The sequence below is a fragment of the Glycine max genome, chromosome 2, assembly GCF_000004515.6.
Source record: "Glycine max cultivar Williams 82 chromosome 2, Glycine_max_v4.0, whole genome shotgun sequence".
Taxonomy (NCBI): domain Eukaryota; kingdom Viridiplantae; phylum Streptophyta; class Magnoliopsida; order Fabales; family Fabaceae; genus Glycine; species Glycine max.
The window spans coordinates 42,705,448-42,731,877 of NC_016089.4; the positions used below are offsets into that span (position 1 = coordinate 42,705,448).

At 30.5% G+C, this 26,430-nt stretch overlaps 4 protein-coding genes across 6 annotated transcripts; 2 read left to right on the forward strand and 2 right to left on the reverse strand.

Moving 5' to 3' along the window:
- Positions 1-8,683: 8,683 nt before the first annotated feature.
- Positions 8,684-10,741, reverse strand: LOC100790173 (pathogenesis-related thaumatin-like protein 3.5). The gene is made up of 3 exons (XM_003518240.5): positions 10,108-10,741; positions 9,279-9,546; positions 8,684-9,159 (listed from the first exon to the last, which is right to left on the reverse strand). Exons 1-3 carry the CDS (start codon positions 10,601-10,603, stop codon positions 8,982-8,984), a joined length of 942 nt encoding a protein of 313 aa, XP_003518288.1. The 5' UTR covers positions 10,604-10,741; the 3' UTR covers positions 8,684-8,981.
- A 1,005-nt stretch (positions 10,742-11,746) lies between these two features.
- Positions 11,747-15,121, reverse strand: LOC100527483 (uncharacterized). 3 transcript variants are annotated; one of them, XM_014763161.3, is made up of 4 exons: positions 14,852-15,121; positions 13,094-13,991; positions 12,376-12,548; positions 11,747-12,291 (listed from the first exon to the last, which is right to left on the reverse strand). In XM_014763161.3, the coding sequence occupies exon 2, from the start codon at positions 13,916-13,918 to the stop codon at positions 13,481-13,483; it is 438 nt and encodes a 145-aa protein (XP_014618647.1). In that variant the 5' UTR covers positions 13,919-13,991; positions 14,852-15,121; the 3' UTR covers positions 11,747-12,291; positions 12,376-12,548; positions 13,094-13,480.
- Positions 15,122-16,313: 1,192 nt separating this feature from the next.
- On the forward strand, positions 16,314-18,461 carry LOC100779855 (probable ribonuclease P/MRP protein subunit POP5). Its single transcript, XM_003519177.5, has 3 exons — positions 16,314-16,567; positions 16,767-16,904; positions 17,917-18,461. Exons 1-3 carry the CDS (start codon positions 16,390-16,392, stop codon positions 18,063-18,065), a joined length of 465 nt encoding a protein of 154 aa, XP_003519225.1. The 5' UTR covers positions 16,314-16,389; the 3' UTR covers positions 18,066-18,461.
- Positions 18,462-21,850: 3,389 nt separating this feature from the next.
- On the forward strand, positions 21,851-23,739 carry LOC100790696 (uncharacterized). The gene is made up of 2 exons (XM_003518241.5): positions 21,851-22,268; positions 22,731-23,739. The coding sequence occupies exons 1-2, from the start codon at positions 22,107-22,109 to the stop codon at positions 23,322-23,324; spliced, it is 756 nt and encodes a 251-aa protein (XP_003518289.1). The 5' UTR covers positions 21,851-22,106; the 3' UTR covers positions 23,325-23,739.
- The last annotated feature ends 2,691 nt before the right edge of the window (positions 23,740-26,430 follow it).

Genomic DNA, 26,430 nt, shown 5'->3' on the forward strand with positions numbered 1-26,430 from the left:
GTGTTTTAGATTTACATATCAGAAGCCGCCATAATTAATTTATATATATATATATGTGTGTGTGTGTGTGTGAGAGAGAGAGAGAGAGAGATATTTAAATATCACATTTATTTTAGAAGGAATCTCGATCTTTTAGCCGTTTATATATCTCTGTGTTCGGTTCATTTTGTTTTGTAATTTGGGGTGCCAAGTTAATTACTGCATTTTCCTTTTTGGTACATAGATAAAAAGACATTTTTTTAACTGTTTTTATTTATTTATTAAAAATCAATATAGTTATGTTATTAGTCATTCCTCCTGTGAAATTTGAGAGCATTCATAGGTTTTACAACTGTTGCAGTGATTCTTTTCTTCTATATATTTCAATTTGCAAAGTTGAAAGCTCGTATGCACCTAGTTAGTGCAGATTTAGTGTCAAACCAGAATATAATAAATTAATAATGGGAAAATCATGATCTTAAGGCTTAAGGGACGGTGTTCAACACCCATTTTTAATATTATGTATAGTTCAAAGATATTTATGACACGTTTGGGTTGTAGGATACATATATTTTATGTTTTGTATATGGTGCTTTCTGTTTTTAGTTCTTACAATTAATTTTTTGCTGCAATATGCAATGTCACTTGTTTTGGTTCCCGCAGTAACACAGAGACTTGTAGAGCTGTAAAATTAAAGCAGAAACTACAGACACTTACATTTGAAAGGATTAAAAACAAAAGTCACTATATTTATAGGAATATAAAAAGCAAAAATACTATATTTATAGAGATATAAAACATGACGCTTTATAACAAACACAAATTAGGTGACGACAACATTGAAGGAACAAGAAATTAGTATTTTTTTTTCTTTCATCGCTGTCCCCTTCGCCGGCGCTGGCCTTCTCCACACTCCTCCTCTTCAGTGTTAAATGTAACATCTTAATAATTATTTAGATAAAAAAATCATCTAAATATATCTTTTTGAAAAAAAAATATTAGATTATTAAATTTTTTTAAAGAGAAGTTAATATAATTTTTTGAATTAAAGATAATAATAATAATATGAAAAAACAAGAAATTTGCTTTAGTCAATTTTGAGATAACTGTACGTGAACTCACCTAAACAATTAGGAAAAAAATAATGATAATAAAGAGATGTTAGTTATATTTATAATAACTTGTAAAGATAATAAAAATAAGAGATAAAGAAAGATTGGTTAATTTTAAATTACATAAAATACTTATATAATAATAAATAGTTTATTGTTTTAGAATAACACACGTAAACATGCAATCTCTTTTGATATTAATAGATTGCTTAAGATTGAGAAAAAAAAGGAGAAAATAGGAAAATTATGTTGAGGCAATTGATAGTTTTTTAGAATGGTATTTTTATAATTCTATGAGTTGGTCATCACTTTCTAGGAATAAATGATGATGTATATTTATGAAAATATAATGTTAAATATCTCCATCTATGATGAGGAAAATACTAAAACGTCATTGCATGAATATATATGAAGTTTGCTAATGCACTCTGGATACTTTTTTTGATATGGATGCATTAGCAACCAACACCATAAATTTTGGACTAAAAAATCAATTTCCCGGTTGTTGCAATTCATTTATCTGAGAGTATAATAATAATATAATATCTATTTTTTAAATATAATAAAACTCATTTTCTCTCTCCTCAACCACTGATTTGTTGCAATTCTGTTAACTGATTGATAAGTACATTAATTGGTTCAAGTCATATTTTAAAAAGGTAAGGCCGAGTTTTTTTGATATGGATGCATTAGCAACCAACACCATAAATTTTGGACTAAAAAATCAATTTCCCGGTTGTTGCAATTCATTTATCTAAGAGTATAATAATAATATAATATCTATTTTTTAAATATAACAAAACTCATTTTCTCTCTCCTCAACCACTCATTTGTTGCAATTCTATTAACTGATTGATAAGTACATCAATTGGTTCAAGTCATATTTTAAAAAGGTAAGACCGAGTGTCAAGTCCACAGAGACTTTGACTGTACTCAAAGTTTGTATATGTCCAATTTTAAGCAATAAATTGAATTCAATATTTGTCAAATAATGATATGAAATAGAAAATTCGACATAAATGAAGATAATTAAGCAGAACACATTAAAGAGATAGAATACAAACACTCAGGGGTGAGTTGCCGGTTGAAGTAGAATTACAGAGCGTGTTGAGACTCAGCCTACCGAAACCACTCTTAATGTAAGATTAAGGGTTTTTTAGTTATTTTGATTATTACCTTCATCCACTAACCTACCTTAACCATGATCCCTCATGTGAAAGAACCTAAATTACCTAATTTCACTCCTAATCCCTTAAGAGCTACATCAAATAATTTGCTTTAAGAATAAAGATGCATAAATAAGATTAAATAATATCATTCTATCCCTAGACATGAATTACCTAGATGCTCTTTTCAAGTTTTTAGGACATAAACATTGTCCAATCCATAAACCTTATAACACTACATGAACATGGGTGATCAAGCCATAAACATGATATTAAGCACAAAAAAGAGATGATAATATCAAAATAACATTAAATATATACAAGAGTGTTTGGTTGCTGAGCTCCCAACAATGGGTGGTTTAACCTCTCATTACTAATACAAAAAAAGAGATGTGGAATAAAATGGAGGAAAATGTCCCCAAATGAGTGGGTTCTCTCTCCCCTCTCGTGCCCTAGCCTCTTATTTTGGTTCCCTAAAAGAACTCACTGATTTCTTCCTTCTTTTCCCTTTAAAACGTAACACAATCATGTTTTTCGACATTGACTGTGCGTTAAGCCTGCATGTGCTCGCTAAGCGCACATGCAAAGTTCAGCTGGCATAAGTGACTGTGCGCTAAGCCGCAAGATGTAGTCTAAACCGTCAGATGTGGGCTAAGCCTAGCCTCCAAGTTGGCTCCTTGCGCTGAGCGATTGTTGAAGCATTGAGCGTGCTGCTCTAGTTCGTCAACCCTCTTCCAGGACTCCTGCTGTGTAATTCTAAAAAAAATACACCCAAAAACACTGTAAATTATCTAACTTTAACATCTATTGGACAAAAACTCAAAAGAAGCTAAATTCCTAATGTTTTAACACAAAAGAAGCAATACAAGAGAGGAAAATTAGATAATTGCTATGTGATTTAAATATTCAAATTGCATAAGCATAGCAATTATCATTTTCCAAGCTCCTGTAATGACGAGATCTTGTGATGAGTTGTGGTTGTGATTATTTGTGAAAAATTAATGTCAATTGCATAGATTTGTTGCCATTAAGGAGAAAAACAAGTTGAGAATTGTTGTTATTAGGTGTCAAACAATTAAAGGTTTTGGTTTCTCATTTCATGTTAAAGATCAGATCCGATGATACTATCATTTGGATGAAACCCAAAATTATTGGCATCAACAAGTAATCGAGATCCATCACTAGCAGACAAAAATAAATAAATAAATTTAAATAAAAAATGGAAACTCCAACTTGCATGACCGTGGTGGTGTGGTCACTGATGGACAATTTTGGAAGGCTTCACGACATCGAAAAATGGTGAGAAATCGATGGGTGTGAATGGAGAGGTGAGTACGGGACTAACTTGAGAAGGTTGCAATGGAAAGTTAGGGATTGGGAATGTGGGGAGAAGTGGGAACTAGGAGAGAGAAACAAGTTTTTTTTTTAAAAAAAAAATCAATAAGTATTAAATTATTATTATACTCTAAGATGAATGAATTGTAACATAAGAGAAAGTTGGGTTTTTATTCCAAAATTTATGGTTGTTAGTACTCAAAATAAATGTCGAATGTGGTTGATTACATCATACTTTTAGTATTGGTTAGTTTTAGATGCTCATATTTGAGAATAATATTTTGTTATGTAAAGTCTTATTTATTTGACTTTATTTATTAAGATAAGGTATTTTGAGACTAATATAATTTGAATTTTTATATCCTTTTTAGTATGAGTTTTAATTTTAATGAAGGGCATTACATTGAGGCCAAGCCCAACCACATAATCCTCGATGTGGGTTGTGGTTATGGTGGGCCCATGCGCACTATTGGGGACTCCAGATCTGTGTGTGTTCGAGGCCATGGATTATGTATGTGAGGTGAGAGTGCGTTTCCAAATCTGATTTGCGGCAATGATGGTGACTGAGGTGGCAGTCTTCGACACGTCGACACAAAAGGTTCGAGCTTTTGTCGAAAGGTTGTTGTTCTTCTTGTTGTTGAGGTGTGTGGGCGTTGAGCCATCTGTCTATAGGTTCGAGCTTAGGGACAGTGGGGGAAGGTTTTCCTATGAGAAAAATCAAAGTAGCAACGGGGAAGACAAAGGGAAAGAGGATGATGCATTATGTTTTTATTTGGTGCAATCATGCCTATTGTAGTCTCCCATTATTTTAGTCGTTGATTATATCTAATGCATCATATTACACCATATTTTTATTTCCTACGGTGGAAAACAAGATAACCTTTTCTACCCTAGTCTTTGTCATGACTTGGTCGATCATGTTAGATCTTTTTAGAAAACAAGTTAGATCAAGACTTTTAATAAAATCTATTTTGTTAAACAGATCGATCATAGGTTATTCAAAAAGTATTTGGACCTAACAAGCTGACTATTTAAAAAAAAGTTTAAATATCTTTTTAGTTATTGTAATTTAACATTTTTTTAGCCTTTTCATTGTAATTTTTTTTGCTTAAATATATTTAATGTCTATGATAAATAATCGAATTTTGTTATTGGTTCCTAATAAATTTTTTGTTGTTTTAAGTCTCTGATATATGAAAATTTTTGTTTTGAGTTCCTGCTATCATTTATGTGATGACATGTCACCTTACAAACCGATCTTTCCAACCTTTTCAACGGTGGTGATGGTGTCACGCCATCACTTAATTGATGATAGTGATTTAAAACTAACGTTTTAAAATATTAGGGACTCAAAACAACCTAAAAATTTATTAGAGACCCATAACAAAATTTGGTTATGTATCGAGGACCTTTAACATTTTAAAGTCATTTTTTAATCCTTATAAATTATGTTTGTTTTATTTTTAGTCCTTAAAACACTTTAGGTAACACTTTAAACAGTGAAAAAAAAACTTATTTAGAGTGCTATAAGGGCGAAAAATAAAATAACATAATTTACAAAGACTAAAAATAAAAAAATAATTTTGCTAGGATGAAATACAAAAAAAAAAACTAAATTACAAGACTAAAAATGTATTTAAATCCTTAAAAATTAAAAAACTAGGGTTACTACTTTAATATTATTAAGAATAAGGATAAAATGATTTAAAAAATGTAAAAATCGAAAACAATTACATAAAGTTGTATCCTCTTTATATTGATATAAATTATTATTTTTATTATTATATTTAATTTTCTATAATATATTTAAATCGTACATTTGTAGTCCATAATGATCTTTTCAGATTGAACAATATTGTCTTTGATATATGATACTTCTGGTCTCGATAAAAAATAATATTATTATATTAAACTTGTTATAATACATTAAAACCTTAAATTTTTTTTTATCTTTTTTAAATGTTAACTATATTGATTTATAACATAAAGAAAGAAGCTAAAACTTATAATTATGTTTATTGAAAAATAAATTTATATTTTTTTAAATGTCTTATTCTAAAATATATTTTTTTAAAATAAATTATCGTACATTACAACTAGTATCAATCCATAACAACTTGTAACGCAATCAGTGGAGGGCAAAGGCAAGTGTACGAGTGGAGTAATATATTTTGCAGTAAAAAAAAATCAATTAATATATTTTGACAAACAATATATAAATATTAACCAATCATATAGCAAGTATTTATGACAAAATAAGATCAAAATTAAACACACCATGAGTTAATAACAAACAAAATAAGATCAAAATTATACACAGCAAAATATATAGTTTGGTTTATTATCTGTTGTGAATTAAATATTAGATAAGATTAAAGTTTATCTTACTCATCTTTTCTTATCATTATCCTACTTTCATATTTGATATATTTTATTCTATCATAGGAAGTCATAAATTAGCAAAAGCTAAAAATTATAAAAAAAATTTAGAGTAAATTACACTCGCATCCCATGTGTTTTTCTCAAATTGCACATGATACTTCTTCCTTTTTTTACATTACTTTCAATCTCCTTTTATTAACGTCGTTAAACAACGTCAATTGAAATATGTGAGCAGATGAAATTGTCCTAATATCTTTGTTACACTCACATCTCGTGTGTTTTGTCTCAAATTGCACCTGATATCCCTCCTTTTTTTACATTACTTTTACCCCCTTCAGTTAACGTCGTTAACCAATGTCAATTGAAATATGTGAGTAAACAAAATTTTTCTAACATCTTTATTAAATACTCAACAACAAGTTAACAATTGGCCCTGTGGATGGATCTTTCTTAAGACAATAACAGTTTTTCTTTTAATATTTGACTTTTACTTCATTATTGCTAACACTTGAAAAAGATGTAACTCTTGATTGAGACATTATATCAAACACCTAGTTATCAAAAATAAATATTTCAAAGAAAGGAGTTAAAAATACAAAAGCAGGAACAAAACATTAAAATTTGAAGCAAGATATCATATTTAATCAATAGACATTACTGGGAACACGTCCAACAAAAATGCAACAACCAAACGACCCAACACACAACAAAAATATTGAACTAAAAAGAAGAAGAAGAAGGAAGGGTGTTAACACATGTGTATTGACAAGGTGAGTTCATGTCCAACAAAAAACTGAGATCACGTCTAATTAGAGAAAAAAGAAAAAGAAGAAAGAGTGTTAAAATATTTTTAGGTTGAAAATGATGTCATGTTTTTATGGAGTTAAGAGGAAGAAGATGAGAGTATGTTAGATATAAATTTTTATTAAAAGTCATGCGACGAGCATGTGCCTATTTACTGTTAAACTGTGTTTAGGAGGAAGGAGGAAGGAGGAAGGAGGTCTGGGTGTAATGTAAGCTAAAAAATTAAGGGATTTTTTTAGGGTGCAAAAGGGATGCCGGACGCAATTTGGAAAATACAAAGGGGGTACGAGTGTGAGAAAGAAGATGAGAGTATTTTTGACATAAATTTTCATTAAAAGTCATGTGACCAGCCTATACTTAATTTAGTTTACTTTCTGTTAAAATATTAAGTGGTGTTTAGGAGGAGAGAGAGGTCTGGGTGTAATGTAAACTAAACAATTAAGGAGAATTTTAATAGGGGACAAAAAAGGAGTGGTGTCATATATAATTTGAAAAAAAAAAAACAGGGAATAAAAGTGTACTTTACTCAAAAGTTTAAAAGTATATAAAATAAAAAAATAATAGTGAGATAAAAGTTAATGTTGAAAATAAAATTAAGATGAGGGCGAGTATTAAATGAGAAATGCTAGAAACATAGCCACACACTCTTTTAAACACAATTACAAAAATTTGTGGGACATGCATAATAATTTCTTTTTGGTATTAGTTTCACATTATATGTAATGATTTTTTCTTATATTTAGTTGAGATAAAGGTCTTGTTAACTTGTTTCTTAAAAATAAAAAGATGATGATGAATATTAAAAACATTAGTTAAGAAATTTAAAAAATATTTTTATTAAAATTCATATTAAAAATGCATTGAAAATCAGAAGTATACTAATAATATTTTGAACAAAATTTATTTTTTAATGATCCTGAGAGACGGTGCATTTGCCTTAGATAAAATAACATTGAGACTCGGAATCCAAACTCCAAATTCCATAGGTTTCTTGAATAATTTAATTTAAATAACAATGATTATTTAAAAGATAAATGCATAATTATGAGAACTGTTACCTCTTGACGCAAATATAAGAAAAAAATATTTTTGAATTCAAATATAAATAAATTTTAACTACTTTAATTCTATTTAATAATGTCATCCCAAAATATCCTTTAATCAATTATGATTATAATTCTAATGACTTATTTTTATTTTTAATAACAGGTTCCAATGAAAAATAATTTTTTTTAAATGTTATTATAAGAATTAAATAAAATTAATGAACTTTTTTAATTTCTATGAGTTAAATTTCTTTATCGGATAAATAGTTAAATTCGTTCTTAAAAGTGTGAAGTACTTATAAATTAGTTTCTGAAAGATGAAAAATTTAAATTTAGTCTCTAAATGTGTAAAAAAATATAATAAATTAGTCTGATGACAAATTAATTTCTAAACCTTAGAACTTCATGCGAAATTACTCCTCGAAAAATATAACTTATTATCAATTTGATCTTTAAACATTACAACTTAATAATAAAATAATTTTTCAAATTTAAGAGTATAATTATTTTTTTGTACTTTTACACATTAAGAGACTAAATTTATATTTTTCATTTTTAGTGATACTTTTATCACTGTATCACACTTTTGATAATGAATTTGACTATTTAATAACTATATGATAATTAAATTGTTTAATAATGTTGCAAAGAAAAGAGGACGTAGTACTAGAGAGAATCAAACCACAACCACCCAAAACTAACAAGGAAAAGGAGAAAGATTCAGAAATGAGTCAATTAAAGAAGTTCCATAGTTTATTCTTTATGCCATGAATTGTTATACTCAAATATTAAATTTGGTCATATAACACATGGGAGAACAACTTTGAGGGTTCTCATATTCCTGGTTACATATCAAATGACTTCATGACTTGATGTTTTATTCCAAAGATTTTTTTTTTTTTTTGCATTTACAAGTTATCTTGAGAGGATAGTGGGAAAACTGAAATTATGGCTAGATGTCTAGTGGATGGCCATTGGTTATTAATCAGTACCAACTTGTTGGAGTTTTGGAAGAGTAATTTCTGCACTTATTTGTTTCCTTAGGACCCTCATGTGTTCCACACAATTCTGTTCTCACAATTTTCATCTCCTTGTCTTTTTTGTTTCTCTCTTCCTTTCAAGAAAACACTTGTGTGGTATTCTCTTCTGACATTTTCTCATATTAATGTCTGAGTCTTTGCTGCAAGCACAGAGAGAGTGGCAACAAAGAGAAAGAATGTCACTGTACAGGGTAAGAGAATATATGAAGAAGAATGAACCTGCTGCTGAAACTTCTGATCTGGCCATCCAATTGATGGTGGTGGAGGTGGAAATGCACCATTTGGTTTTTTAACCCTGTGTTGTGGTCATGCAAAATAAAATGTTTAATTAGTTGAGTGTTAGGATTTTGTTTTGCAAACATGTGGTAATAAATTGAAAGAGAATGAAAAGCTAATGGGGAATGATATATATACTTGTTGCCATTGGGACAAAAAATAATGTCATATTCAAAAGCTTTGCAAATGAAAGTGCTGGTGGCATCATCAAATGCATAGCTATAGGCTTTTGGACAAGCCTGCTTGAAAAGGGTTGAATAATAGGAAGGCTGGCATGTCGTTGGATTGGCAAATTCTCCACTGCAGCAGTACTGATCCGATCCAAATGCCTCACAAGCACTCTTACACCCAACTACACCATCTTGGTATGCATCTCCACCAACTACTTGAAGTTCTTTTGGACAACCTATAAATAAAATTGCATTTTATGAATGTAAGAAGTACTGTAATCATTCTATCACATGTAATGCTTAAAGTATATTCTAGTCCTTGTACATTGTACCAATTTTTGATTTGGTCTTTGTACAAAGAAAACGTAATTTAGTGCCTATAAATATAATTGTTTTTGGAGCAAATTGCATTGATATCTCTTGTGATTTCTATGAAATTCACACAATACCCGTCTTTTTAATTTTATACTAACCCTCTTATAATGTGTTTTTTTGGATAACTGAAGGTGTTAGCATAATATATTTCAAACTATTAAGGGAATATAGATGAGAATATCTGAATTTCAAAAAAATTTAGTATCAGTGTAATTTGCTCTTATTTTCAATTTAATCTATAGTGCATGTAACTATTATAAAATCCTCTATTGGAGTAATAACATGTCATATAAAAAACTTATACCTAGAAGGTAAGATTTAATTTTATTTTGATCCCTATATTTCATGGTAACTCCAACCGTATACGGTAATTAAATGGACCTAGTTATAACATATGGCTTCATGTTCAGAAAACCTCTTACCTCTATTGATGTCAGTGACACAACCTGTGGCATTACAGACCCCAGTACCATATACACCTCTTGGTTGCACAAGCAGTGGCAGATTGTAGCCATCCACCATGCTGACATCATAGTAGTCTTGATCATTGCCTTTACCAAGTGTTATCTCAAACAATGAGGTAGGAGGAGCTGCACCATTTCCATCACATTCCAGCCTTCCACCACAATCACCAGTTTGGCACTTACCAATTCCTGTTGCATCAAATGTGCAGCCAGTCCTAGCCCATATCCTTCCTGACCACCCTGGCACACTTGTGAGTTTCATCATTTGGCCTGAGTCCAGCCGGAATCCGGTCGTTGGAAGTGGCGGTGAGCCGGCACCGGAGAGTGTCCCGGGCCATATAGTATGGGAGCAGTTGTTTGTTATGGTGAATATTGAAGAGAAAGAATAAGATAACAAAGTAAACAAAATAGCTAGAAAACTTGGGAACTTCCATGATGTCATCACTATAGGCATTTTTCAATGATTAGTAATATTGGTTTTATTGTGTTGTGTCCATGAGGGAATTGATGATGTGCCAAGAATGACTAATATTCCCCATATTTGTATCAAGAAATTGTGTGCTATATGAAATTCTCAGCCACAATAACCAGCTACATGGGTTTAGTATTTCTTTTATTGTGGATGGCCTAATTCATAAGCTATTCTTTGCCTTTGCTGTTTCATGGGAAATTGAACAAATAAGGAAATTATCTATGTAATCTCTATGACCTTAGAATATAACATGAATTTCCTTCAAAGAATCTATGTAGGAAAATTGCATAGGATGATCCCAAAAAGAAGTGACCTATGATTCCTCCTACATAAAAAAGTATATTGACTAGGCAATACGTAAAAGGGAAACTTCAGTGTGAAATTATGCATATTTTATTTCCTATACACCTAACAATAACATTAACAACGCTTGATTTCTGTGCAGTGACTTCAGAACATTGACATGTACCAACTATTGACCTTTCATCATGGGAAGAAAAGAACAAACTTTCCAACAGTGAATTTGACCAAAATTTTCTTTAAGCATACGCTAAAATTATTATCAATGTTTCAATGGGAGCTGAGAAGGCTACCGTTAGGAGACTGATAAAGTTTGTGGAATTTTGGTATGAGTTTTTGTTTTTTTTGTTTAAACAACTTATAGGTAATACTAATAATGAAAATATAACCTCATTGTAATAAAAAAGAATTACAATTCCACAGAATCTCATCACATTTTTTTTTTCGTTTAAATTCCATACTTTGGAGAAAGAATAGAAAGTTCTCTCCACTCCACGGTAATCAGGTTTCGTAACTTACGGCATATCTTTTCATATTGTTTTTATTTTTATTTTTAATCATTGTAAGTTTTTATTTATTTTAATTTTTAATTTTAAATCTATAACCTTTCCAAAAATTCCACATTGCATTCATATCGTTTACTCTCGTTGACGTGTTTAATGAAGACACGTGACATTGCCACATTGGCTATCCAATGCCAAACCATTTTTGCCAAAAATTTTGAATTATTTTAATTGATATTCTGATTTGTGATAAAAAAAAAAAAAACAAAATGATCTTCATCGCTCATGTGTGAAGGTAGACATGTTCGATTGTCACTGTGTATGTCTGAGATAAACATGTTCAATTGTCACATAGGCTACTGCATGTCCAAGATTTATAATTTATAATACTTATACAAATATCAGTAGCTCGGACGAGAACCGAAAGGGTGTAACTCAATTAGTTGAGCAACTCCTCCCCCCAAACACGATGCCTATAGAAAAAAAAAAGAGTTGAGGTGTAAGATCCAATTACAAGCCTAATTACATATTTAGCTTAATAATAATAATCACAAGTCAAAAGTTAGAAAATGAAACATTACAAACCTCTAGCTTCACAAATACCATAAATTCAAAATAAAAACCTTCATCAGCCTATATAAACCGATACAAGATTAGATTGATCACATCTGCCTAGAACATATTACAAGTACAAAATTTTGCAGAAAACAGTAACATGGCTATTAGGAGAGAATTCATTTTCAATCTTTGAATACAATGAATACAAAGAGGAACAATATGCATGTTAGAAAGATTGATGCTGCTGGTGCTTGTGCTGATAAGTATCCCTAATAAGGTCCCCCTTTATTTGCCCTTGTCACCTCACATCTACAAACACAAGTAAATAAATCATATAAAGGAAATCAACCACAATTTCAAAGTATATTGATAATTAAGATTAGGCATCCCTACTTTTTCATCTTTGAATAGTGTCTGTCGTATCTGTACAGTATCATAAATGTTCTTTGATTAGGCATCCCTACTAATTAGGATTTCCTACTTAGTCTTTAAAACTCTTTGTAGTCCCGTAACAGTTGGCTTGTCCAAACTTCAGCAAAGAAAAACTCGAGCAGAAGTTGCAATGCCTGCATTCATTCATGAAAACAAGACATTTATCAATAATTGATATTCAAACATAGAACAATTTTATATCATAAGAATTAATTCAGTAATGCAACACAAATAAAGTTTTGAACGCTCCTTCCTAGCATATGCTTCAAAACCTGCACAAGTTACGTTAACCTCAGACAGCCAACCATCAATCAAATCACAGAAAAAAAAAAAGATATCAGAAAATGATTAAGAGGAATGAAAATGAGAACTAGATCATCTCCCTTGAGCCTGTAACAGAAATAGGAAGAATCAAGCAGCAAAACCAAAATCAATTCACCAAAAAGCATACCAATAACTTTGTTCATATGACAAACTGGAGAGAACCTCAGCCTCAGAAGTCAAGGTTCTCAATAGATTTATCAGCAGGGACAAAATAACTGTTTTTTGTTCATACAGAATTAAGGAATACAAGCTCATGACAGTAGTAATAGTAATGAATATATTAATAGGCTGCTTTGTGATTACAGATACACTAGAAACTTGATGGTCAGCTAAAAAAAGGATTACAGTTAAGTACATTGCTCATATATGCATCACTGAGGTCCAAATCAAATTCAAGCAATGTAAAAGGCCAGAATGTATTCCATAGTCAGCTACGACAATCAGCTTCTCACTAGGTTTAGCAGAAAACTGAAGTCAATTCAAGTGTCATAAACGTGTCGCGTACAAAGACCCTGCCTCAAATCCCCATTCAACAGTCAAGCTACTTTAAAGGATACAATTACATTAATACTAGAAATATAAGGACTTCCTACAGCAGAAGGGGACACATCATGTCCACCAATAAATAATCCATAATTGTTCAAGTTCTGTTATCAATACTCATCCGATAGAAAAAAGTGAAAAACTTCAAAGGGACAAGAGAAATGATAAAGAAGAGTCCTTGCAGTTATATAATAGATAACTATTTCATATCCATGCCATCTCCAACTTGGCTGCAGATAGGACTGACAGCAGAGAAAGATCTCTCGAAAGGAGAAGGATGGAATTGAGCATCTCGTCTACGCTTAAAACCACAGCTATCAGAGGGCGAATTCTCCATGTCAAGCTTCCTGCGAACACCTCTCACTGCTTGTTCCTCTTCCGGCGTAAGGGGGAAAATTTGACCACTTGCTAGGCAAAGTGAGCTATGGTTATCATACAGAATTCTCTGGTTACAGTTTTTATCACAAATGTGAGTCAGCCCTGTTAGCTTGCAGCGATACATGTTTCCACAAACATGTTCATTTTCACATTTCCAGTTGCATCTGTGACCGGGAATTGGACCGCCTTGGCCCAAAATACTGGACAGATAAATAACATTTGAAGGAGCTGCAACCATAGAATTTCCATATACCTCCATTTCTTTGGTCTAAAGAGAAAATTCTAAGATTCCCATCTAATACTCTCCAACTTCAAGGGCTTGCCTGAATTTTCTGCATGGCCCACCACAACAATACATAATTCAGTCAAACTCAACAGAAACTGACTTGTTTTGCTCTAAAGAAATGTAAGGACTCACACCTTCTATAACCAACCAACCTTATCTCAAAGTAATTTCCCTCAACATAAACAAATTTCACAATCTTATGAAACTACTCATTCCCATTCAGAGAAATGTTCTAACATGTGTGTGTTAAAATTAAAAAGAAAACTGGTTTCATCAATTGGGTTAGATCTTATTCCGTTGGTGTAATAGGCTATGGAAACAGGAAAACCAAACACAAAAACTTAACATGCTTTTGACAAGCATAGACAAAAATGGAATTTAGCAGTTCGAAAAAGAGCAAATTCCAATGGTTTCTTATTAAAACTTTAATTCACAAAACATAAATAATTGATAAATTAATAAATAAATACATTTCCAAACTTTCTATGTCATATTTCAATAATACAAAACCATATTTATACTGGGGCCAACCAAATACCCCCATAAGGCAGATCTAAACCAAGGCGAATTAAGATTGCCAAAACAACATAAGCCATCCACATTTTAACATCTTATAACCCCTGATAGAAACGAATATGTGAATGATAGAGACAGGAAACTATAGAAGTGAGCATGTGAAGGGAACATAAATCATTCTCATGCACATAAAAGTTAAAACCACCCTATCAACAATACTGATTCTTATCTACCCCCAGCATGAATAATAATTAATTAATTATTCTCATAAATAAATTACAGAAATTACATGAATAAAAAAAAATGTTTTTACACAAACATGATAAAATGGAAAGAAGATGAAATTAGGATGACAAGCGGAGCCAACCCCAGATGAGAAAATGAACTTACATGCTCCCCAACAAAGTTATGCTGCCAAAGCTTCTTCCTCAGCGCCTACAAAAACGATGTAAGAGAAACCAATAAAGATAACCGAAAAAACAAAATAAAATTCTCTCTCTAAATTCTGAAACTCTCTCTCTCTCTCTCTGCAGAACAGAATCTAAGCAAAGCAAAAGCTAGAAAAATTAAAATAAGCAACGAATGAGGCACAATGGGTTTGAGTATTTATAGAAACCAGCAGTGATGGACACTGTGCACTTGTGGGACACACTCGAACGTAGGACAAAACGAACAACCGGAAGAAATGCGAGTTAAATTTCGGGCAAATTGTGACCCAAATGCAAAAACATGTCACATTCGGGTCGGGACTTGTTAGGTGGCGGCGTCTCCTTCAATTTTGCATTAACTATCGGATCTAAGTCCAACGTTTTTTCTCCACCCACCAATTAATTTTTTTTATTTTATAAAAGATATTTAATTAAAACGAAATAAATAATACTCCATGCGAGTGTTTGTATAGGATCATCGAAGATTTTTTTTTTTTATCATTATCGAATATATCTTTGGTCCTATATAAAAAAATGTTATTCAATTATTAATTTTTATGAAAATTATCTTAAAAATCATAAAGAAATATATCTATCTGTAAAAAATAGAAACTTCTTCTTTTTATTATTTTAAAATTAATTAAAAATATTTATTTTTCCTTTCTTTGTCTTGATTTTGATCTACAATTTGTTTCAAATTAATTAAGTTTTTCTATTTTTAAATTAAACAAAATTGATGTCCTCGTTCATTTTATTTTAATTAAATTACTTTTTCTGTTTAAATACTTGCGAGTTAGTGATAGAATTGGAATATAAAAAATCTAAAAAAATTAATTAAGAAATATAGTTAAAATTTTATAAAGTTTATAAATTTGTATAATATAAAAAATAAGATTTAAATAAGAAAAATTTTAAAAAGATATTTTGATTGATAAGTTTTAAATAAAAAAATATATTCGGTAGAAAATTTATAAAAACACAAAATTTTAAAGAATTCAAATTTATTAAGTTTTAAAATTAGAAATCTTATTATATATCAAATCAAAATTTAAAATAACACATCCGGAAAGAAAGTAAAAAAAAAAAACATAATTAAATGGCTTTTTTTTTTTTTAAGTTTGTTTGTGCACGTGTCCCGCAACGGATCTTTTCCTCTCTCTCTATCATGTTTTAAACGCATCACAATTCATAGTGTCTTCGAATTTTTTCAAACGAACTCGAAGACTTCGTTCGTTGTCTTATTACAACTCAACACGTGTATGCACGTGCGATGTTCTCGCCGCACACAGTAGTACTACATGCGAAAGCGCCACTGGGCCACACCTGGCCCACGTCGCACTATTGGGCTTCACGGACTAAAAAAAGGCCCACGAGAAATACCCGACCCGTCTCTGACAATCGGATCTTATCTTCTAGGGTTTCTATTTTTCTTCCTTGCGCCAATGGAGTTTTGTTCTGAGAATTCGAATCTAGGATTTGTTTGAGCGTTCGCGAAGGATCATGGTGGGGTTCAGAAACAGATACATGGTTATGGAGGTTTTTCTGAACCCTAATAGGGACAAAGGTGGGGATGATTCTGTTATAGTTACACAGTTTAATGTCTCCAAAGCTGTAAGAGACAGCATATTGGTGAATTTTGGGGAGTGTGGTTTGGCTTCGTCATTGGGATCGTTTCAGGGTTAGTATTAACATGTTCAATTTCTTGATGTTTTATGCAATTTCTTTTAAATATCGGTCGCATTTGTTGATATCGTGGAAAATCATGAACAAATGCGGCCGATACGGTCCTAATTACGGTAGCGGACAGTTAAAAAACGCGGCTCAAATCACGGTAGTGGACCGTTTTTTTAACAATTTGCGTGTGTGTGTGTTTGCAGTTAAGTATGTGAATCCAATCACTAATGTGTGTATAATTAGGGCTTCAAGGGAACAGTATCAGAAAGTATGGTCCGCCATTACAATGGTCACAAATATTGGAAACTGCCCGGTCATGTTTAACTTGCTGGATTTATCTGGTAAAGCAAAATTAAAAATACTGCTTCATTGGTTCTTTTAGTTTTTATTTTTTGTGAATTTCTTTGGGGATATATTGGAATTAACAAAAAAAGGAAAAATGTAGTGTGTTAGATAATATCTTATTGGAAAAGAAAATTGAGAAATTCTGGTACTTTTGCATTGTGCTATTGCTTCTTTGTTGTTATTCAGTTTTATCCTTAGGTCTGTGTGTACGCAAAAAAATTGTTGGTAGAGGTTAGTCCCTTAGATTTCAATACTTCGAGGGATTAGTGTGTTAGATAATGCCTTCATGTTTCATAACTAGTACGTTGACCCCTGTTTCTAAATTGCGATTAGGTTGTGATCCTTGACATTGCAGAAAAAAGCAGCTGATGTGGCTGCAATGCGGTTGTGGTCGGTTGAAAAAACTTTATATTGTGGCCACGGATGTGGTGGCCGACTGCAATTTAGAACCATGCATTGACCCCATCTTGCTATGGCATCATCATTTATGATGAAATTTATTATTTATTATCAAATAACATGATACAAAACCACTAAATGAAGGTCAACTCATCAGGGCACCAATAGAGTCTGTAATAATGAAAACAGAAGACATGTTCCTTATAATATTATAGAAAGAAAATTGAATTTGTGGATATGAGGCTTCCAATAAAGAGGGGAGTGAAGCTTTTGGAGTTGGAGGGAAGTTGGTTTGCAGGAATTTGATATGTGCAATGGTTGGCGTGACATGGATTGTGTTTTGTAATATGTGGATATAGATTAGTTATGCATTGCTTTTCTTACTTGCCAGTTAGGATTAGGAGGAATAAGGAACTTTTGGTTGATTAATAAAACATTGTGTTTACAGTAATATAAATGAAACTCCAAAAATCTTTTGACTTTTTTAATCAATTTGATTGCATCTAGCCATTGGGCATATTCACGATTTCCATCTTTTCTTTCACTTAAAGATTTGATGCTGAACACACAATTATAAATCCTGATATGGAATGTTACCTTTTGGTTCAGGAAGTATAAGGGCTTGTAAAAATGCTGCCTTGAAATGTGAGGAGTCAAAATTTGAGCAGTACAAACTCATGCTTGGTGATCGATTCTCTTCTGATCATACTCATCGCATGAATACCTATCTCGACAGGATCAAAGTTTTGGAGCATTGAATAAGTGGCCTACGAGGAGTGTCTCATTGAGATTTCTCAATTTTCTTGCAATTAGTTTGTGTTCAATCACAAGTTGCCTGCAATTATTGGTTAAATTTTAATCTCACGAATCATAGTGTGTGTGTGTGTTATCTACGTGAGTTCAGTGCACCCTCTTTTCACAGAAGATGCGGCTCCTGTTTAGTTTGTGCTCTGACATACCAATTTTTGTGAAGTGACATTACCTAGTGTATGGTATAGAGTTAACAGCTTTCAACCATGACAGAAGAGGCCTGTGAAAATATGTAAATTTGCACCTAAGTGTGGTCAGATTATTACATATTCATTGTAAATTACTAGACTATTTCTAGTTGTAGAACACATAATTACAAAGGAAAGTAGTTTTTTGAGCCTGCAGCTAGTTTCTTCTATTGTTTCACTTCAATTTTCTAGATGTATAGGAACTAGGAAGAGATGCAATCTACTATAATTTGTTAAGATTACTAGTTTTTTGTCACTTAGATGAAACTTCACTTTTCTCACCTCACCCCTTATAACATTAGCATCACTTGGCAAATGCTAAATCATGTGAAACACATTGGGTTTATATTGAAACACATCCTCTGGTCATAGCTAGACAGTCCTCGATTAGCCATGCCCAGACTCCACTTGAATATACGTTGACATACACATGGACTCTATTGAAGATTATGAGAGAAAGTTTACTTAAAAGCCTAGTTATAAAGATCGAATTGGCCCAGCCGGTTCGACTGGGATCTGTTGTCTTAGGGGTCCAATTAAGTTGTAGGACCGGAAATATAATTGACCCAGTTTGGTTTTATTTGATCTCGTCGGATTTGGTATAATCTAGTGATCCAAACCATATTGGTTCGGTTTGATCCAGCTGAAAAGTTTTTTTTTTTTTATATATAATTTCTATAACATGTTAAATTGTTAGTATTAATTATTGAATAATGTATAATATGTTCTTTTAATATTAATTTTTATCTAAATAACAACAAATATATAATAATTAATTTTTATCGTATTAATCATGGTATGATTTAATATTATATTTATGTGTTTTTATAAATCATTGTTAGATTTGTTTATGATCATTCGACAACTTTTATATTTAATACTGAAAATAATAGTTTCTTTAATTATATATATATTGGGCCAACCACATTAAAAAGTGATTCTCCAATTGGATCTGACTCACTAACCTAGTGTCTCGACTAGATTAATAATTAGATCGATTTTCATAACACTACTTAAAAGTAATATAGTCATCATCAAGACTTTATCACTAGATAACCATGAATTAAATTATTCATTAATCAAGGTAAGACTCATTTATCCTAAACTCATTAATTATATATATATATATATATATATATATATAAATTAAAATAATAGTAATTGATTAGATAACTTTTATGATAAAATAATTTTATTTGACTAAATTAGTATTCTTATTCCATAAATAAATAAGTAACTAAACTGTGCAGTTACAGCTATGCAATTAATGCATTTATTTTTTCAAAGATACTAGAAAAAGTAATTAGTACTTTCTTAATATCCAATAATAACAAATAATTTAAACAGAAAAATATTTAAAAACGATCAATATAACGAGATAGTACTCTTTCTTGAAAAATAAAAGACAAGACTATGTAATGTAGATGATAAGTTTTTGTCATATAAAAAGTACAGTTAGATAAGCATTAACAAAAAAAGAAATTAGTTCTTCAAAACAAGAAAAGAAATTATTTACTTTCATCTTAAATATAAGAAAAAAATATCACACTAATTATGAAAATTAATTAATGATATTTAATTATATTAATTTTAATTAAAAATATTTTTTTAAAACTGATTTCATTGAAACTTGATATAAGAATAAAAAAGAATCATTGAAACTAATCATTCTTAAAATAATAATCTTAAATAAAATAAAATAAATTAAAAAAATATTTTAATTTTTTTTCTTATATTTAAAATAAAGTAATCACATTAAATAACTCCACCATTCAATAAAAAAAACCCATTATTAATGATTCACGGGGACATAAAAGTTATGGATTTGGATTAAGCAAAATCATATCCTGCCGTTTAATCAAGAAATACAAAAGTCAAAGTCCAAATTCCAAAAGCAACTTCAAGCTGACTCCAATGGAACTGTTCTAACATGCTAACTAAGCAGTCATTAATTAGTCTTTACGTATATACAATTTGAAAAAGAGAAATGTTAACAATTAAATACTACTACTTGTTCAAGAAATTTTTTTTGGTAGGAGACGTCTATCTTTAACGGAAAAAAAAACATGTAGATAGGATAATTATAAGGAATAATTTTTTTTTTTAAATATTTAAGGCAATATCTTGATAATTGAACTTCAAGCTGACTCCAATGCAACTTGTTCATACATACTGATTAAAAATTAAAAAACTACGAACATTAAAAGAGTAATTAATATTTCAATTTTATGTTATAATGTTATATGTAATATGTATGAAATATTTATTTATTTTATTGATGATTAATTTCTATTGAAAACTTAATTGACTAATAGGGATAAAAATGAATTGAATTAAGTCATATTTTATTTAAGTTTGATTTGACATTTTTATAATTTTATAGTCCAAACTCAAACTTATTAACTGTGATGAGCTTATTTGTAGACCTGACTTGATTATATAAGCTCGCACGATCCAAGAGCTTGTTTAAAGGCTTATTTAATGTTAAGACATTAAGTTAAATTGTGTCAATTGATCAAATAATACCTTTTTCTTTTGTTTTCCAAAACTGAAAACACAAACAATTTAATAAAACAATCACCACATATTTTATGCATATATATCACCTTTACCAAATCAAATTTAACTCTCAAGCCACCATATTGTTCACTCTTTGGTTTCATTTTAATCACATGTTTTTAGTTTTTTTATAAGCAAATTAAAATATTACCATTAAAACCAAATTTGACTCATGTAACATTAGATGGCAAGGGTAAAAGATGAATTGTGAAACAAATAACACCTTTCTCTTCCAAAGATATTAAAAAACATTGTTATTAAACGAATCTTAATGTCAAATCTATTTTTTTTAAGACCCATCTTAATCCTTTTAACTAAACAAGTTTTTTTTTTTAATCCTAAGTTTGACCTTTTTTTTAAATGAAACGGGTCGGATCAAGTCTTAAGTGGATTAAGCTATAGTCCTGACAGTACGACATTCTATCCATCACATCTATAATTTTTTTTTTTCTGATAAGTATTTTATACCCAACAATTAATTAAAATTTAAACATTAGATCGCTTAGACACAACTCATTAACACATGTCTACCAACACTTTGTTTTTATTATCTATAGTCATTAGAGTTTATCTTGAAATCTATATCAATTTGTTTCATTTAATAACAACAAATACAGTTATCAAATAAGAGGAGCCTTCAAATGTGAATATTCTCGCGAAGTTATATAGTGGGTTGGCCGTGGCCATGTACATTGCAGCCATTCCAGAAGTACACGTGGATCCCATATATTTCTTCTCGGAAACTAACATTCCTATGTAGCAAGACAGCAGGATCACAACAAGGTTTCACATTTGCATAAAAAGTGGAATCGCAATTTTTTTATAAAAAAGATAATGATCAAAGCTAGCATATGTATACCAGTACTATGAATATAGTACATTACCTAAATATTATTAATTTAAAATTTAGCCAACCACAATGCAATGCCATGTGTTTGTTTGGTGCCTGTGTGTGCATATAAACCCCTCCACGTTTGGTGCAAAGAGATTGATCTATACCAATTTCACTCTTTCCCCACACACACACGGCAACACCCGTGTTGCACTTGCCCTCTCTTCCTTCCTATTTCTTCAATCTTCCACCACTTTTCATCTTTCCACACAATTGAATAACAGTAGGACACAAAAAGGAGGAAGAGAGAAAAGGAGATCAGATTCAATCTCGAAAATCCATTTTGTGCATGTATATTTTTGTCTCTTTTGCGCAATTTCCTTTTGGTTAATTAAACACATTGCCATTAAATGGAAAAGAAAGTCCTTGATCTCATATTAGTCCCAAGTGGTTTCCTTGTGTTGTTGGCTTACCATTTCTGGCTTCTCCACCAAGTCATGAAACAACCCACCAAAACAGTCATTGGTGTCAATGCAATCAATCGCCGTTTCTGGGTCCAAGCCATGATGGAGGTATGTATGTATATATGTTGTCACAATAATTAATGCCAAAAACTTTGGATTTGGATTCATGGGTTTTCATTAATTTTAACATTTCTTTTATGGGTTCAAACCAATAACGACATAGCACTTATAGCGTGTTTAGAAACACGTTCAGCAATGTTAGAGGACGTGAACGCAACTAATAGTTACTTGCGTGTTTTTTGTGTTATCTTTAACGTGATTTTGTTATAAACATGAATTCCTAATAGAAAACAAACACGACTTTACTTATCACTTTTAAAATATTTATCGTAAAAAATAATAATTTTCAAACAATATGTTTGTATGAGATTAATAGATTGTGTAAGATATCTTTATACTCTTGGTATATTTTTAATTAAATGATTTTTTCACTATGAGTGTGTTCTAATTAAATTCTATGTTTATGTGTACTAATTAACATTGATTTTGGATCATGTATGTGATGTGAAGGATGCGTCCAAGAATGGGATTCTAGCTGTGCAATCATTGAGGAACAACATAATGGCATCGACCCTTTTGGCATCCACAGCTATAATGCTGAGTTCCCTCATTGCTGTGTTGATGAGCAGTGGCAATGAGAGAAAAACCGTGGTTTCTGAGGTTTTTGGGGATAGAACTGAGCTTGGTTTGTCCATAAAGTTCTTTTCCATATTGGTGTGTTTCTTGTTGGCATTTTTGCTGAATGTGCAGTCCATAAGATACTATAGCCATGCAAGCATCTTAATCAACGTGCCCTTCAAGAAAGTGTCCCCAAACCTAAGGCATCAAATGCTCACAGCTGAGTATGTTGCCAACACTGTGAACCGAGGTAGTTACTTCTGGTCCCTCGGATTGCGTGCCTTCTACTTCTCTTTCCCTCTCTTCATGTGGCTCTTTGGACCCATTCCTGTGTTCTTCTCTTGCTTTGCCCTTGTTTTCATGCTATACTTCTTGGATGTTACATTTGAGCGTGGATGTGCTGGGGTTTCTGATACTGATGATAGTGTTCAAGTTGTTGAATTGAACAAGCACAATGTTGATGTGGAAATTGGAAAGGCCAATTAGAAATTAAAGTAGGTTAATTAACTTGTTGAGGGTACGTAATGGCTATACACTTGTAAATTAAACCTTTTATCCCGTCAAAGCTAGAAATGATCGTTGATATAACTTTTAATATTTATCATAAAAGCCAACAAACATATATCATGTATAATAATTTGTAATGATGATTTAATATAAAACTAATTTATGTTATTAGTGCGTAACCTATTTTGTTTGTGATGGTACGTATGTACTTAATTAACCTTTGGCTGATTGTATTGGTTAGCTTGTAGGGTAGTAAAATGTGTAACAATGCAGTTTCCAATGTATTTGATAGTAGAAATGGGGATTCAAATTCAACTAAAGTTGAATTGGATTTCATGTAAACTCGATTTGAGAACTCTTAGATGGTTATATTAAAGCTTATGGAATGAGTATTTTTGTTGGTAATATTATTAAATGTAATTGGTACAAGAGATCGAGAGGAAGAGATTTGTATCCTTTTCACTTTGCTCTGTTTCACATGATAGATCGATATGTTGCACAAACACAAATGCACAACACGTTCCATTTAGGTTGAGGATTTCTTTCTTCTTTCATTTTTAATTAAAAACATCATTTTGTTTTAATTCTATTTTTTTAGAGCTAAAAATTAACGTTTATTTTTTTATATTTTAAATCACATTTCAAAAAATATTAAAACTTACTAAAATAATTATTTACCGAACTAGTTAAAATATCTTTCAACCTAACCATAATCTCTCACAAAACTCTCATCCTCATAAATGCAAGAGATCCATGGGAAGATACACATGAAATATTTTGTGTTTGTTAAAATATATGAAATATTTTTTTCTTAAAAAAACAACAAAAAATTATTTCAAAGATGTGTGTATATTAAAAAATAAAAAAATTATATATAATAGCACAAATAATATTGCTGTTAAAAAAAATAGCACACATAATATTAATTTTGAGACAGGTTGGCAGAAACTTTCAATTTAAAAAGCGTGTACAAATACCCTAGTACGGACGTCTACAGTTGGCATAAAACTTTGATATTATGACGCCAATCGTTTTCAACTTTTAAATATGTTTTTAAAGGTATCAAACAAGTTTCTGAAAATTTGTCAATATAAGGTAAGTTATATTTCATTAATGAGATTTTTTTAAGTATGCAATTTATAAGTTATAACAGTTATTTCTGTCGATTGTATACTACAAATGTAGGATTCATACTGATGACACTTATCTCATATCAGTAAACTTTTTATAAACTATACCGACTTAATTTTAACATTTTAATGGTGATTTATTAACCATATAAAATAATTTTAAACTGTTCTTTAATTATAAATGATGGTTTGCATAATTTTTAAGATAAATTTAAAAATATTATTCTTGAATGAAAGCATTTTTAAGAATCATTAGCCACACGGATTTTCTAGATTAAATATTTTTATTTTTTTTTGTTCAAATATACTTCTTATATTTAATTTAATTTTTAATTTGAGTTAAACTTTAAATCTTGATACACTGCATATATGTGAACAAACATATTTCTCTTATATAATTTTAATATCATTGTAATATTCATTCATCTGAATTTGAATTTTATTTTAAATTTTGAGTTTTGATACACTGTATTAATAAAAATAATGTATTTTGATTTTTAATATTTTATTTCCATATTTTCTTTCTCAATTTTAAATTATTTGACTCTTCTATTTTTTTATTTAATATAATAGAATATTCATGATCAATAGTAAAAATATCTACTTATCTATTTTATATGCTTTTTCTTATAAATTATACTTTTAAAAATTTAAATACACCTGTAAAATATTAAAAAAACGTGTTAATTTTAAAGACAAATTCCTCTACTGCACTATCGATGAATAATCCAATTTGTATTCTTCATTTTGGACAATTTGGTGGCTCAATTATTACTGTTCTTTTGTGGGTCAATGGTTTTTAGCTTTCACACGGACAAAGGGCATATTGTCAACACCAAATGTTAATTACCAAAGAAGACTCAAAGTCAAAATCAAGTGACGCAGATAATAGCATCTCGACCCTTGTCTTTAGCCATAGATGTAAACTCTGGCTAAAATTGATGTATTCTTTTTCCGTATAATTCCAGATTAATTTGAGTGCCACACAATTTTTTCACAGCAATTATTGTAATTTGAGGGATAGATAAGAATAAAAACAGAGAAGTATATGATAAAATGAATGATGTGACGAATAGGAATACAGGACACAATTATTCATGATTAATAGGACCTTTCCTCTATCAAGTCCTAAGACAAAAGAGCTTTCCATGGCATTACAAAAGAAGAGGATATTCATATAAGTCAATTTTTAAGACTATGTTAAGGAAATTTATGTAAACTATCAGTTCTCATTCATAATATTGTGAATCAAATATTCTGGCTTTTTCCTTTTAAAAAAATATTCGGGCTTTTTTTATTATTATTATTCTTTTTTCGTTCTTTCACTTTGGAAGCGGCATCAATTTTCACGTGAGTTTTTCCTCTCCGTCTAGAGTAATTAATATTAAAATACATATAACATTTTCCTGAATGTATATTATGTCACTAATTTTTATTGTGGGGAGTTGCTACTAGCTACTATAGCAGTTAATGTTGTATAATTTAGAATAATCAACAAGGTTTGCCAATAAAAAACTATGGTCTATTGCTAACAGCTTGAACATTTAGTTGAATCTGTGCACGTTAACATTAGTGGTGTATGATGTAGAACAAATAAACAATGCCACAAAGTACAACGACTAATACAAAAGCAAATTCCATTAGTGGTGTGTGATGCAAAGTGGGAATACCTCGTTCATTGCAATATTTGTTAGGAAGCCAAGTCAAAACATAATGCAAATTCAAAAGAAAATGCTAGTTCCACTAAAGTACGATATTACATTTCTTGCATACTCATTGGTTTATGGAAAAAGTATTGACGTGACTCCTGTTTTTTTTTTTTTTAAAAAAAAAACTTAACCAAAAGCATTTTGAGCTTTGTAGAATAAAAACAAAAAATCTGATTATAATCTTACCCAAATGAAAAGATAATAGTAAAATTTGAAGATTTCAACCGGAAAATTATAAGCAATACT